Consider the following 13,829-nt stretch of genomic DNA (forward strand, 5'->3'; position numbering starts at 1 on the left):
GCTGGGACGGGAAGCGCCGCTTTCCCAAGCTCCCAGAGCCGGCACTTGGAGCTGCACCCACCACCCCGGGGCACACACATCACCCCGCTCCGATGGGGGAAGCACGACCACCTCCTCACCACCCACACCCAGGGGAGGGGCTCTCTGCAGGGCTGCGGCTCTCCTCACATCCCATTCGGGGGTGCCCCGGCTGTGCGAGGGTCGGTACCCTCTGGTCTTAGCCGGGACCCCCACGCTCCCCCCGTGCTCGGCACAGGGCAGCTGGCAGCTGAAGAGCAGAGATATTTGAGATATTTCAGATATTTGAGACCCTCGAACCCGATGTGTATGAGCAGGGGGGAGGGGACACTGGCATCTGGTAGCCCCTGACTGAGCAGTTTGCCACAGTACGCCTACCACCCGTCTATCTAAAATGTTGGATTTAACATCCCCTCTTCCATCCCTACCTCCTGTTTTGCGGGTCATTTTCCTCATGCTGGAATGGTCGCACGGGTATCCCTCCATCAGGAGTGGCACAGTAGCATGGATTTTCCCATATATTTTGGTGGACGGATGTTTTTATCCTGCGGAGGGGACTGAGCCAACTGAGCACACAGGACACAAGTGTGGCAAGTCTCAGACCTTCCCTCTGCCACAGCACGGTCAGGAGCCACCTGTGAGACCCTTCCCCACAGTCAGCTCTGCTCTCCCTTGCACACAGACACTGCTTGGCCTCCCCATATTGCTCCCAGCCCTGGGAAGGGTTGCCTGGCTTGTCCAAATCCCCATCTCAGCTCTATTTTTAGCCTTTCGTCCTTATTTAGCAGCGAGGCCGGGCGGGAGCGTGCAGGCAGGCCATGGGAGCAGGCAGGGGACGTGGTGGATGCTGCTGCCCACCCCGAGCCGGCAGCGACAACTGCGTCGCTGATCCACTGCCGAGGCTTAAGGGAGAGGAATAAATAGCCCGTTCCTCCCACCCGGAACGGAGCGGAAAGTTATCCCCTGGGATTAGTTTTCACTTTGAGGCCCTGGAGCAGCCGGAGGACAGGGAGAAAGATAGGGATGCATGGGGAATGGAGAGAGGCACGGGCACAGAAGGAGCATTGTGTTTGGGGCTGGGAGGGGAGCAGAGCCCCTCACCTCGAGCTCCTGGCATCACATGCTTTTCTGCTTCCCACAGCCATTGTGAGTGAAGGTTTCACTTCCCTGTTCCCATCCTTTTCCACTTCATTTTGCCATGGGGGAAAAATGATAATAAAAGACTGCAAGAACAGGTTAACCCACATCTTTTTGCTTGGAAAAGCACAGGCAGGACAGGAATTGTTTGAAATCATTGCACTACCTCAAGGCAGAAGTACTTGTGACCTAAATCCCCACTGAAAGAGCCTGTGACTTTTTTTGGGCTCCAACACATGAGAACTTCTCCAAACAGTTTTTTCAGCTATCTCACCCATGCAAAATCGAGTCAGGAGGTCTCAGCAGACCTGTCTAAACACCTTGGATTTGCATTGAAAAAGCAGCCAGCACTTCATTACGTCTCATTTACAAAAGCAAACAGATTGCAAATGATGAGCAGGGCCGTAGGGTGTAGCCATGACCACTCTCTGTCCACTGCTTGGGCTGCAGCTTTACCAGGACCCATTAGGCATCACCACAGGCCAGCTCATTACCCAAAAACCTTCCAGCAAAATATCCTCCACCTCTCTTTTTATTTTTTTTTCCAGACTGGGTTTCTGAAAATAAGATATACAAACAAGGAGAAAAAAGGAAAGAAAAAAAAAAAAAAGAAAAAAAGGAATGACCCCATCTGCACTCACAGAACCGCTCAGCAAACAGACCATGCAGGGCTGGCACTGACACTGCCTTGTACCCATCCTGTTGTGCCCAGTCCTTACCAGATGGAACCAGAGAGAGAGCCACAAGAGACACTTAAACAGTTTGCACAAATGCTTTTCTTATCCATAAGCTTTGGCAAACACTTTAAATGACCATCGGTACAAATTAACTCGACTTTCCAGCTGTTATCCCATTTACGGTAATTCAGTGAGCATGTGATAAAACCTCCTCGTCTCACTTTTCTAGACAAAACCCTGGAGATGTCTCCAGCTGCTGTCATTCCTGGGGAGAGATCAAGATAACACCAAAAAAAGACATTAGGGCAAATTTCAAAACAAGCTGAAGCTGCCTCAGGTGGGGCCACCACGCCATCTCTGCTTTCCTGTCTTTGACTGGGCAGAAATCCCCTCACTACTGCAGTCCCCTTTTTCTCCAGGCTTCTACATGCAGCCTCCAGGTCCTTGTGCTCCCCAGATCCCCAGGGTGCTCTGGTTATCCCTATGATGCCATGGAAAGCCCCTGCTTTGCTCAAAAGCAGCTGAACAGAGCTGTTTCTGGCTGTTTAAGTGCTGCCCTGAAAAGGGAGCAAGTTTTCAGTGTATTGGGGCAGAGGAGGATAAAGCGGGGCTGAGATGAAAGACTGTCTGGCAGGCACATATTCCGTGCAGTTTCCACAGGAAAGATTGGAGAAACTGAGGAATTGTTAAAATCAAGTTAGAATAAGAGAGCTTTGAGATAGCACAGGCAGGGCTTTTGGCAGGCAGCCTCACAGATGCACCCACAGGCTGAAGGAAGGATATGAAAATGGTCTGGGCAGCTGTGTCTCCAAAAGTCAGCGATCTCTAGAAGTACGGGGTTGTCCCATCAGAGTCTGCAGCAGAGGCTGGGGATTGGGGTGCTGGAGCTGGCCTTGCTGCACAGGCTCATCTCCAAGCCCCAGTTCTGCCCTGCTGGGTCAATACCCTAGCTGTGACCAAACTGTTTTTTCTCCACCATTGTCAATAGAAATCCTACCTGGAGCCCCACTTTGTGACACGGAGGCATCCTTATGCACCCCCTCGACACGCCACAGTTAAAAGGAGAAATTTCCACAAGCACATGTGCAAGCTACCAGACTTTTGTGCACCAGCAAGACGTGATGGCAGCTGTACAGACTCATCAGCTGCCCACACAGTTGCTTCTCTTTGCAGCCATGGCCTCAGCAATGCAAATTCAGCCTAGAAGTTTGCATGTGCTTTGTGCTTGCCCCTGTAGGCCTTCAGTCTCTGAAGTCTGGACCGGGATTTTTAATTAACCCTGGAGAGGTGGAGACCAACACCTTGCACTTTTATCCCTCAAACGATCTACTCAGCCCAAATAAGTACTCTCATGCAGGGAAGGAGACTTGCCCCACTCTGAAGTGCTGGGAGAGATAAGAATTGAGACGCTGTCGGAGGTTTCTGAGCAGTGGGAGCTGATGCCAGAAGCTGCTGTGACTCACAAAACTTCACTCAGGTTAAGCAGCACCCACCCAAGAGGACGCAGGCAACTGGTCTCACCAGTCCCAGGGAGACCTGGGGCATCGTGGTCCTGCCCCTCGCCTTCCCCACCCTCCCATCCAAGTGGTGTTTCACAATTTCCCCCATGCCAGGGTTACCAGGACAAGAAAAACACCTCCAAGTCGAACGTGACAGGACGACCAGGCACCTCCACTCCCTCACCACCCAGGCTAAATGCCAAGGTGTTGGCATCCCCAGAGCCGCAGGCTGCTTGGACTTCTCCCAGGGGATATTTGGAAAATGTCAGAATAGAAACTTGTTGACAAAACTTGCGATGTTTCCATACAGGCACGGCCTCGTGACCAGGTTCAAACACTCCTATTTCAGCAGTTCTGAGTAGCACCAATAGGTTTTCAGGTCAAAATGTGTGGTCATTCAGAAATGTATAAAAAGATAATTTTTAAAAAGCATTTTAAAAAATCATCAAAATCAAAACATTTGGGGAAAATCTGCCTTTCCTCACATTATTCTTTTAGATGGGACACTTTCAAATCAGTATGTTTCCCTGCGTGTTCAGGACCCATTTCCAAAGTGTAGAGTTTCCTCCTGGAAAAGGGCACCCTGGCTCCAGGCCCAGCATTTGGGGTGCTCAAGAGAAGGTTTACAGGATGCAGTCCCTCAGGCAATATAGATCAAAAGCCCTCTCCAGCCAGCACAACGACCCCCAAAGCAGAGCTCCTGCCAGGAAAAACATCCCAAATCCACCACTTTTCCACAGGTACCCCCACACAAGCTGAAACTTGATGGGGTGATGACAAAAGCCAGATGGATTCTGCTTTCTCACTCTCATCCCTACTCCCAAGGGGGCTGGGGTGGGTTCAGCAGTAGAAGCCCCCTGAGCAGCTGGTACTGCTCCCACCCTAGCTCTGATGCAGGGTCCTGTTCCCCTTTCTCGTAGCCCAGGAGAGGACACCTCCAATCCAGGGATCCTGCTCTCCTCACCCCACACCCACAACGGAGCATCCTCAGCGCAGGGGACCTGTGGGGCAGAGCATCCGCGAAGCACCCCGGCCCAGGGCGGGGACACCCCGGGGTGGAGGGGGCCCAGGGCCAGCCCCGGGGGCGGGCAGGCTGCGGCCGGGGGCCCTGCCCGCGGCTCGGGGGTGCAGAGCACCCTCTCCCGGCGCTGCCTGACAGCAGCTGCTCGACTTTTTTATTACTTTTTTTTTTAATTATTTTTTTCTGCCTGCCAGCTGGGGCGGCTCATCCCGTCCCGTCCCGTCCCTGAGCGGTGCCGCTGGTCGGGCGATGCCGCTCCCCGCGCCCCGCGGCTGAGCGGGTCCCGCCGGGGCTCCATGGGCTGCACCGGCAGCGCCCTGCGCTGCTGCCCCGTCGGTGCCGAGGTAGCGGCTGCGGAGGTTTCTGGGCTGGGCTGGGCTTCGCTCGGGGTCGGGGTTCGCGTGGCGTCGGGGCTCCGTGGGGTCGGGCTCTGGTGGGACCGAGTGTACACGCTGCCGGGATTTGATGGAGTTGGGGCTCGCGTGGGGCTGATGTTTGCGGGGAGTGCTGCTTGCATTGCTGGGGACGAGGGGTGTTAGGGGCACCCGGCGTGGGTTCCTCCCTGCCCCGGGGAGCGGTGGGGCCGGGCGATGTGGCTGTCCCCGGCTATGTGGGACCCCACCGGCATTGTGGTGGAGGAGGTGGCAGCGGGGACAATGAAAGCTGGCAGCCACTCGTCCTCCTGCATCCTCCTGCACCCCTCCGGGCTCACCTCGACATCACGGGAATTTTATAATTAACGGGGTGCAGCATCTGGGATGATGATGCCTGTTGGAAATGCTGATCCCATAGAAGACAGGGATGAGTTCCCCTAGCTAGACCTCTGCCAGCCTCCCACAGCATCCTCCCTCGTCCCAAAGGTTGTGTCCCCTTGTGCTGAAGGCATCATTCCTGTAGGGGAACACTCCCGAGTCCCCTCAGATCTCAGCACGTTGCTCTGTACTGGATAGCCCTTCAGCAAGGTCTGAAATTATCTGCTGATTGTTATTATCATTATTATTGTTATTATTTGATGTGATCATGCTGCCCCAGTGCCGCACCATTGACCTCGGAAGATGTTTTTGCTTACTGATGCTGGGTGTTGTGATCACTGGAGGGTGGCAGGGGAAGGAGGGAAGGCAGGACGGCCCCGTGGTGCTGCCGTGTCCCAGCATGGGTGCCCTTTGCAGATCCAGCTGTGAGAATCCAGCCACCTGGGACCACAGAACCCTCTGCTGGATGTGCAGGGGGAGCAGGCACGGAGCTCATACAGCCCTGCAGCCAAGTGCCTTTATTTACAGTACTTGCAGGCTTGGTGGCTTCTCCACATCATGGAAAAAATCCCACTCTTTGCTATGTCATAAGATCAGATATTTCTGGGCTGGTTTGTGCCTCTGAGAGCTCTCAAGAACAGGCATAGGACAGGGAGAAGCAACAGCCCCAAGGCCGCAGGTGTTGAGAGCCCCACATGTAGTGAAACACGGAAATTTGTCATTTGCCTGCAGACGCCTCCCTTCCTGCACTTGCCCGCTCCTCTGCTCAGCTCTGTGTCACCAACAGTCATTACCCATAAAACAGCCCTGCTGCTGTGACTGAAAGTCATTCTGAAAGTAGTACCTAAAATCCCCGTTAAGACTAAAAGGCATAAAGGCAGGCATGGGTCCACTCCTGGCCGCATTCTCATGTCCATAGTGCCTAAAGGCAGGATGGGAGACCTTCACCTCCTACTGCAGATGGGTGGACTTGCAGAGTTGGTCCCTTGAGGTTGCTTGGGGTTAGGGGAGACTTCAAACCCCAGGGGCAAGCCCAGCCAGAAGCCATGTGCAAGTCATGGGGTTGGGGACTCTAATGGGGCTAGGGGCTGCAGAGGCTTTTGAGGCCAGTCCCAGGTTTCAGGTGACCTTGAGGAGCTGGTGCTGGGCTGGGTCTGGTGTGTGGATGACATACCAGGAGCCACTGTGTGCCCTGGGGAAGGCGCCTTGGCGCCTCATCCTTCCCTGGCACCAGTCTGCGGGCAGCAGGGTGATAAGGGAGGCACAGAAAGAGCCCTGCCCCGAGCTGTGGGCGCTGTCCCTGGGGTTTCCTTCCCCTTCAGCTCCATCCACCCGTGCTTGGCCACTCACAGTCACTGCTCGCGCTTTGGTCACGCTCCTGGCGTGAGAGAGGCCAAGTTGCTTTCCCAAAAGGTCAGGGCTGAGGCTTGGCCGCCTTCCAGGGCTGGGGTGAATTTATTTTGAAGTGCTAGGAACTGTACGTAGCACCAGAAGTCAGGGAAGGGGCAGAATGCAAAACTCTGGGCTGTCAACAGTGTGAAGTGTTTGCCTAAGGTCTGCGGCACAGATCTGACTGTAGGAGAGGTGATAATCACCTCCTAACACAACCATCACTGGAGGAAAGACAGCAGCAGGGTTAAAGACAGGTCCCACGGACCTGTGCCAACATTGCTCTGGCAGCACTGAGCATCTGCTGCAGGTCCTGGGAGGTGTTACAGTCATGGACCAAATCCTGACCCCCTTCTGCACAGCCACAAAGCAAAACCTCCTCCCCAGGAGCAGTCAGGATTTAAATACTCATTTCCTGCCTCTTTGTGATTTCCTTTGCTAGGTTGCATGGTTGAATTGCTTAATGTACTTGTAAAACAGGAAAAGAGGAAGAAAAATACAGTTCAAAACCCCACCTCACGCTAAGAGCTGAAGCAGCGGCTGCAGCCACCTCAGCTGCCCACACTGTGCTAGCTTGCTCTGAACTGGTGCTCCATGCCCCAACACCCTTGGAGATGACTCAGGTCCTGATAGAAATCCCTGTTAATCCATCCATAAACAGTTCTGCTGCAGACTATTAGAAATATTTAGTTCTAAGGATGTAGATACTTTTGGTTTTTTCATAGCTGGAAGGTATTTTTGGCAGACGTTTCCAAGAATTTACAGGATAAGCTACGTTGTGGATGGCCCCCACCTGCAGGATGTATCAGGCTGCTTCTTCCCCTGGCCAAAGTTGTTCCAGCTGGAGCAATTCCCAGCCTGCTCCTTCCACATACAGTGGATTCCAGGATGATTTTCCAGCTCTCCAAAATGCAATACCAGAGGTTTGGGTGCCACAAAGTTTCTCTGGAAGTGACAGTGGAAAGTCCCTCCATCTTTCAGAGCTTTTGGCCAAATTTTGCTGTTCAAATTTTGCTGGAGGTGGAGCTTTTCTCCCAAGGGACAATTGAGTGCTTATGACTAAAATTAGCTCTAGATGCTGTTTTAATTGCTCCTAGAGGTAGTAAGGTGCCTCACTCATAGCCTCAGGACAAGGATTTAGATTTCTGTTGATGCTGGTGAACCTGTTGCTTGCTTCAGCTATTTCTGAGTTCAGTGCAGACGTCTCAAATCATCTTCCTTTAGAGGCTGAGGGGCTCTGAAGTCCCATCCCACTGGATTTAGGGTGTGGGAGAGAGGTGAAGAAACCCTGGATCTGTGCTGGGGACATTGCCTGTGCTGTGGAGGTGACCAGCCCTGGACTCTCTGTCCTTAGGTATCACTTTTGCCATTGAGCAGGACAAATGCAGCAGAGGTGGTTTGGTTTGGGGGTTTGGAGTCCCTCCTGGAGGTGGTAACACCATCCTGCTCTCAGCTCTGCTGAGGTCATCCAAAACTCTTGAGATCTTGAGTGTCACCCCCCTGTGTCAGGAGGGTCCTCCTACACAGTCTTTGCCTTGTTGGGTGAAAAAAGGGGAGGATATGGGGTGTGGGGCTAGGGGAGGGGGCCTTTAGGGACTGCTATGATGCCCTCAGGACTGCAGAGCCTCGACTGCCTCTTTCATCTCTCCCTTTGCTCCCCACCCCCTGACTTCAAAACCCATCACAGGACATGTTAAATACCAGGGAGATGCACACTGGCATGAGGTGTGTCAGGGGACAGGCGGGGATTCCTGGGGACCCTTTGCAGTCAGGTGTGCCAGGATTCAGCAGCACCCCAGGGCACCCCAGGTGTTCAGGCTGAGTTACATGGACAAGGAGAACAATCCCTGTGAACTCTGACTGCCGGCTGCCTCCTCGCTCCCTCGCCTGGGCCACGTTCAACGCCGCGGCGGCTCATGCCATAGAAGGGAAGATAAAGCCGTGGCTTCCCAGAGGCTTGGAGCTCTCCTGCTCTCTGGAACTGCTCCTCTCTCCAGCTTCAGAAGGGGGGGCTGCAGGGGAGGTGGAGACAGGGACGTCTGTTTGCTTTCCCTTGCTTTTTTCCCAAGCCAGGCTCCCTAATCCGGGCTGTATTTGGCCGCACCACTGTGCGCGGGGCCGAGCGGGGGAGCAGCCGGCACAGCGGGTCCCGGCTCCCCGCAGGCAGCAGGGCTTTCCTTAGGGTTCGGCATTTTTAGAGCAGCAAGGTGTCTTCAGGTGAATTTTCTCGCCCCTCGCAAATCTATGCCAGTGATGGGCATCGGGGAGCAGATTTGCCCTACGCCAGTGAGGCCAAGCTGTGAAAGCCTGCAAGCTTTGCTTCTATCTTTCAGCAACTGATAAAAATATATCCACTCCTTTTTTTTTTTTTCCTCCAAGTGACTAAATTAAACCCATGCAGGACTGGAAGGCATCCCACGGAGCTGTGTTGCTGGAGGCAGCTCCCGGCTCTGGGTTATCTCAGAGCCGTGGCAGCAGTGGGAGCGTGCGGGAGTGCGGGGCTGTGCAGCACATTCCTGCGCTCCTGAGGTCATTGCTTGGCCGCCGCCTGCTCTCGCCTGCTGCCAGCCCTGCACAGGGGCTCTATCGCCTCTGATTTATGGTTATTTTTCATTTCTCACTCCTGCTCCAGCTGTGTCAAAGCCCATCTCTGTAAGGGCCTGGCAGAGGCGTGTGTTTAGGGGGCTGTAAGGTGCCAGGGACCAGACTGACCTGAGCATCCCAGGACAGGAGGAGGGTGGCAAGGGAGTGCCAAAGCTGGAGCCCTGACAAGTGCTGCCTGCTCTCCCCCACCAAATGTTTTGTTGCTGGAGCCCATTTTGCACCAGCACCACGTCGGCGGGATGTTGTGAGCATCTCCCAGGTTTTCCAGCTGAATGCTACATGGTGAACTGTCTGGGATGCAGGGAATTGGCATGAGCTTGAGACTGCCTGATGGGCAGTACATGCACACCCATGGGTACTCAGGGCTGGGAAAGAGCAGGGGGTTGGGGAGGGAGTGCTGCTCCCCGGGGACTTGTGTTTTAGCAGACCTGATGCAGGCTCAGTGCAGGGTGTTCTCTGCATGCAGCCACCTGCCCCACTCTGTTCCTCCCTGCTCCAGCCCCCTCTCTCTCTGCCAGAGACAGCTAAAAGCCCAGCAGCAGAGAGGATCAACTTCTCAGGAGCTCTCAGCCTTGAAGACAGAGAACGGTGAGAAAAAAAGGCATTTTCCCCCTGCTTTGCTTTCTCAGAGTGATATGAAGGAAGCAGTGGACAGGCCCCAGCATGGCACCGGGGAGGATGGGCATGATGTAGGCGCATGCTGGTGCAGGAGGGCAGACAGGGCATCCCAGAGACAATGACATCCCCTCCTCTCAGGAGGACCTCTCAGGTCATCCCCAGAACAGGAGACCTGGCAAGTTATGTGCCCTCTCTGAGCCTTTCAGCACCATCCCAATTAGTGCTAATTTGGAACAGTGAGACGGAGGGAGATGTTTCTCCAGTGGGAAGAGGGCAGTGCTGAGCCCGGCCCGTGGCACTGGCAGGTTCAGCAGCCCAGGATGTGCAGGCAGCCCAGACAGCAGGAGGCAGCCAGTGCTGTTTCAGCCGTGTCTGCATTGCAGCCAATGCCTCCCTGCTTCCTGAGGATGGAGAGAAGGCAGCACAGCCAGAGGAGCGGACGGACAGTGCAAGACTCCTCCAAGGCCAGGAGGAGGAGCAGGAGCGGCTGCGGGATGCCGGCCAGGCAGGCACTGCGAGCATCTCCCAGGACATTGAGATCCAGGTTAGCCAGGTCTTCCCTGGCATATGCTGGGCTGGGCTTTCCCATTTTTGGGAGAAGGACGGGTCTAAGAAAGGGTGAGGAAGTCCAAAGCAGTGAAGCTCTGCATCCCTTACACTGGGATTTCTCATCTGACTGCTTCCCAGGTGGAAAACGGAAAAGAGCTGAAGCTGAAGGAACAGCTTGATGCCCTGAGGAGAGAGCACACAGAAACCCTGCAAGGTGCATGCCAGGGCAGTAGGGCTCCCTACAGCTCCTCTCCCCTCTCCCTGCTACTGCCAGTGTCCCTTTGGCTGCCTATGGGATCATGCTGTTCCCTGCTCTCCAGCACTGTGGGGCTCAGGTGGGGCTTGCTGCCCCAATGTCTCCACCCTGGTGGCACTCAGCTCATGTTCTCCCACAGAGCTCCGGGGAGCACATGAGCAGGAGAAGCTGCTGCTGACAGAGTCCCACCACAGGTCTGAGGCAGCCTTACAGGTACCAGCAGAGAAATCCCTGGGGAGGGGGGACTTGTGGAGGGCTTGAGGACCATCTGCTGGTCCTGCCATGGTGCCCCACGTTCTTCAGTGGCCACCTCAGTCCCTGGTGTGCTCAGGGACCATGCCAGCTCCTCTAGCCCTGGTGTTATTTGTGTACCATAGCCCAGCAGTCCCCAGGCTCTGAAAGAAATCCCAGATACCTCTCATTCTGCTTTTTCCCTGGCTGTCCTAGGAGAAAATTCAAGCACTGAATTCCCAGTTGAAATCCTTCCAGGAGAGGATGAAGCGAGTGGAGGAGTCACTGTTGAGAACAGACTACAAGAAGCACATCCAGGTGCAGGGGGAGTGTCAGAGATGGGACCTGCTATGGGGTGCTGCTATAGGGTGCCCCCAAAGCCAAGGGGCCTCTCTGATGGACCCTGGCAGGGTGGGGCTGGAACCAGGGGGGAGCACAGGAGAGCTGAAGGGGGGAGCAAAGCCTGTCCCAGGGAGGTGTTGGGGTCCCTTGGACACAAGTGATGGCCCTGCAGGAGCACGGGAGCCCCAGCCCCTTCTGGGAGCAGGAGCTGGAGAGCCTGCACTTCGTCATCGAGATGAAGAACGAGCACATCCACGGCCTGGACAAGAAGCTGCTGCACCTGGAGACCGTGGTAGGTTGAAAGAGGGGGGTCACAGATGGGTTTTCCTCTTTTCAGCTCCTCTACCCACCTAAATTCTGCCCAGAAACTGGAGCTGGAGCAAAGGTGGATGGAGCCCATTTCCTTTCTTGGCGTGGGGAGGGGATGGGGAAGCAATGCCACCAGGGCAGCATTTCACCTGAAATGGGGAGGCAGGGGGCTCAGAAGTGCTTCTCAGCTCCCTCCTCACCTCATGCCCCCTTCTAGGAGGAGAGGAATCTTCTGCTGGAGGAGAAGGTGAAAACTCTCCAGCAGGAGAACGAGGACTTGCAAGTTCGCACCCAGAACCACTTGGTCATGGCGAGGTAAGCGCTGGTCCCACCCACCCGGTGCGCGGGTGACATCTCCGATGGGGGGACAGGAGGCGGTGCGGGAACACACCGCAGCCTGTGGTGGCACCGGGTGCTTTGCAGGGAGCAGAGGGGTTCCCGGGCTCTCGGCCCGACGGCTCCGGCAGCCTGTGCCCTCTGCCCGCAGGCAGCTGTCCGAGGAGCTCCAGGCCGCCCGCGGGGCGCTGGAGAAGGAGGCGCAGCTGCTGGATCAGGCTCGCCGGGAGAAGGAGGAGCTGCTGTACCGGGTGCTCAACGCGGGGGACGGCACTCCGTTCCCCATGGCTGCCGGCGAGGTGCCCCTCATCGCCACGTAGCACCGCCGGCTGCTGGGGGACTGCCGGGGCTTCCCTGCAGCCCTGCGAGCCCAGGGCTGCTGTCACAAGTGCCCCCCGGTCGGGGCAGGGCTCCGGGCTGGCCGAGCCCTCGGGGCGTCTCATGGACCGGAGTGATGGCGCATTTCACGGGACACTTAAGCCTGCATTCCCCAGCCTGTGTGGGGCTGCAGAGGGACTCTGGCCTCCCTCCCATGCAGTCCCTGCACCCCTTCCTCTGGTGAGGGGCTGTCTGGGGGTGAAAGGGGTCAGCCACTACGCACAGACTTGCATTGGGCCGGATCTGACCCAGCACTTGGCTCTGAGTGTAAACAGCATCAGTGCTGCCCCGGGGCATGAGGACAATGAGGAGGCCACTAGGACAGGATGGGAACAAGCACTGGAGAGGATGAGGAGGGTCCTGGGGACATGGTGTTAACCTCACCAGGCAGAGCTCCCGCCCATGCCCTCCTATTCCCATCACCTCCTCCATCTTCAGCAAATGTCTCCCAGATACTGCTCCTGCAGCTCAGGCATGTCCCAGCTCACTGCCATGAAGACCCCAAGCCCTATTTGTCCCTGCTGCCCATCAGCAGCACCACCAGTCCCATCTTCTCCCCCAAAAGCTGGACAGAGGCTGGAGCTGCACATTCAGGAAGCAGAGCATCCTCCCAGGGGGTATCAGGTCACATCCCTCTGCTCAAGCCAATGCATCCCCATCGGGGAAGATGCTGCCAGCGTGGCTGTGGGTCAGGGCTGGATGCACACAAGCACTTTCCCCTGGGTGCACAAGTGTGGTGTGTGTGTGTGTGTGTGTGTGTGTGCACCAGCCAATGTGCTGCTGGCTGTAACAATTACAAATCTGTAAGAAGCAGCAGCCTCAGGAATCCCTTGCCAGTGTTTTTGGGGACTGGTGCAAGAGCATCCCAGAGTGGGGCTGTGTGCTCCACACCCCATCGAGTGGGAAGAAAGGGAAGGGTGGGAGCTGGCACCACAAAGACTCAACAAGGAAGCTCCAGATGAGGCCCTTAAGACCAATCCTCATTCTCCTGCTCCTTCCCTCCTTTCCTTCATTTCAATGGGCTCCCAGCTCAGGGCAGACCTGGACCCTCCCAGCATCAGGACCACTGCAACAGCCACTTCCGTCCTTTGTGCTGACCCGTATCAGGAATAGAGTAGCTGAACAGGCAGCCAGGAAAGGCAGTGTGGATGTGGGGTCCAGCTCTTACCCACACACCTCCATGGGGTGGCCAGAAGGGGAAATGGGGGAGCCTGTTGTATCAGAACCACATCCCCCCAGGGTACCCTCTGCTCCACACATCATCTGTGCCTCCCCCAGGTGCTGCAGCACCAAAGCAGGGGATGCCCCAGCAAATCCTCCCTGGTTATGGCTGAAGAGATCAGGATTTCTGGACAAAGGGATATATGGCTGGTGCAGTCTGGGATCCTGCTCTGGACACCTGGTACCATTTTCCAGTGCCCCAAAGGCAGATCCTGCGTGGGACTTGGAAGAATGTGCCCAACTCTGGGAAAGGGGACACTGGGAACTGAGGAGGAGGAATAAATGAGTGCAGAAAAAGACTTGCACATTGTGAAGGGGGAGAAGCCTGGACCAGGCAGTACCTTGGCAGTCATGAGGGGAATGATAAGTTAGGTCAGGCTGGTGCCCAGGCAAAATGGAGGCTCAGGGCAGCAGGAGAAGCCTCCGTCCCTCAGCTGAAGGAGCAGGGTGGACAAGAGCAAGGGGGGCTGTGGGGGGCTGCAGGGAAAGGTT

General features: G+C 55.8%; 1 protein-coding gene across 2 annotated transcripts; it reads left to right on the forward strand.

The window, feature by feature from the left end:
• The first annotated feature begins 4,445 nt into the window (after positions 1-4,445).
• On the forward strand, positions 4,446-12,202 carry CCDC69 (coiled-coil domain containing 69). Of its 2 annotated transcripts, XM_014886993.2 has the most exons (9): positions 4,446-4,696; positions 9,616-9,685; positions 10,099-10,259; positions 10,403-10,478; positions 10,660-10,733; positions 10,968-11,069; positions 11,266-11,385; positions 11,620-11,717; positions 11,890-12,202. In XM_014886993.2, exons 1-9 carry the CDS (start codon positions 4,649-4,651, stop codon positions 12,056-12,058), a joined length of 918 nt encoding a protein of 305 aa, XP_014742479.1. In that variant the 5' UTR covers positions 4,446-4,648; the 3' UTR covers positions 12,059-12,202. The 2 variants fall into 2 exon arrangements, with proteins under 2 accessions (XP_014742479.1, XP_014742478.2); XM_014886992.2 differs by lacking the exon at positions 4,446-4,696 and having other exon boundaries at positions 8,704-9,685.
• Positions 12,203-13,829: the final 1,627 nt, after the last annotated feature.

The sequence above is a fragment of the Sturnus vulgaris genome, chromosome 15, assembly GCF_052056855.1.
Source record: "Sturnus vulgaris isolate bStuVul1 chromosome 15, bStuVul1.hap1, whole genome shotgun sequence".
Lineage (NCBI taxonomy): Eukaryota > Metazoa > Chordata > Aves > Passeriformes > Sturnidae > Sturnus > Sturnus vulgaris.

Excerpts from the sequence above, each read along its gene's own strand:
- CCDC69 (XM_014886992.2), top strand. The coding sequence starts at position 9,370 with ATGCTACATGGTGAACTGTCTGGGATGCAGGGAATTGGCATGAGCTTG. Across the intron at positions 10,734-10,967 it reads GGTCTGAGGCAGCCTTACAG|GAGAAAATTCAAGCACTGAA; the intron begins GTACCAGCAGAG and ends TGGCTGTCCTAG. Across the intron at positions 11,070-11,265 it reads ACTACAAGAAGCACATCCAG|GAGCACGGGAGCCCCAGCCC; the intron begins GTGCAGGGGGAG and ends ATGGCCCTGCAG.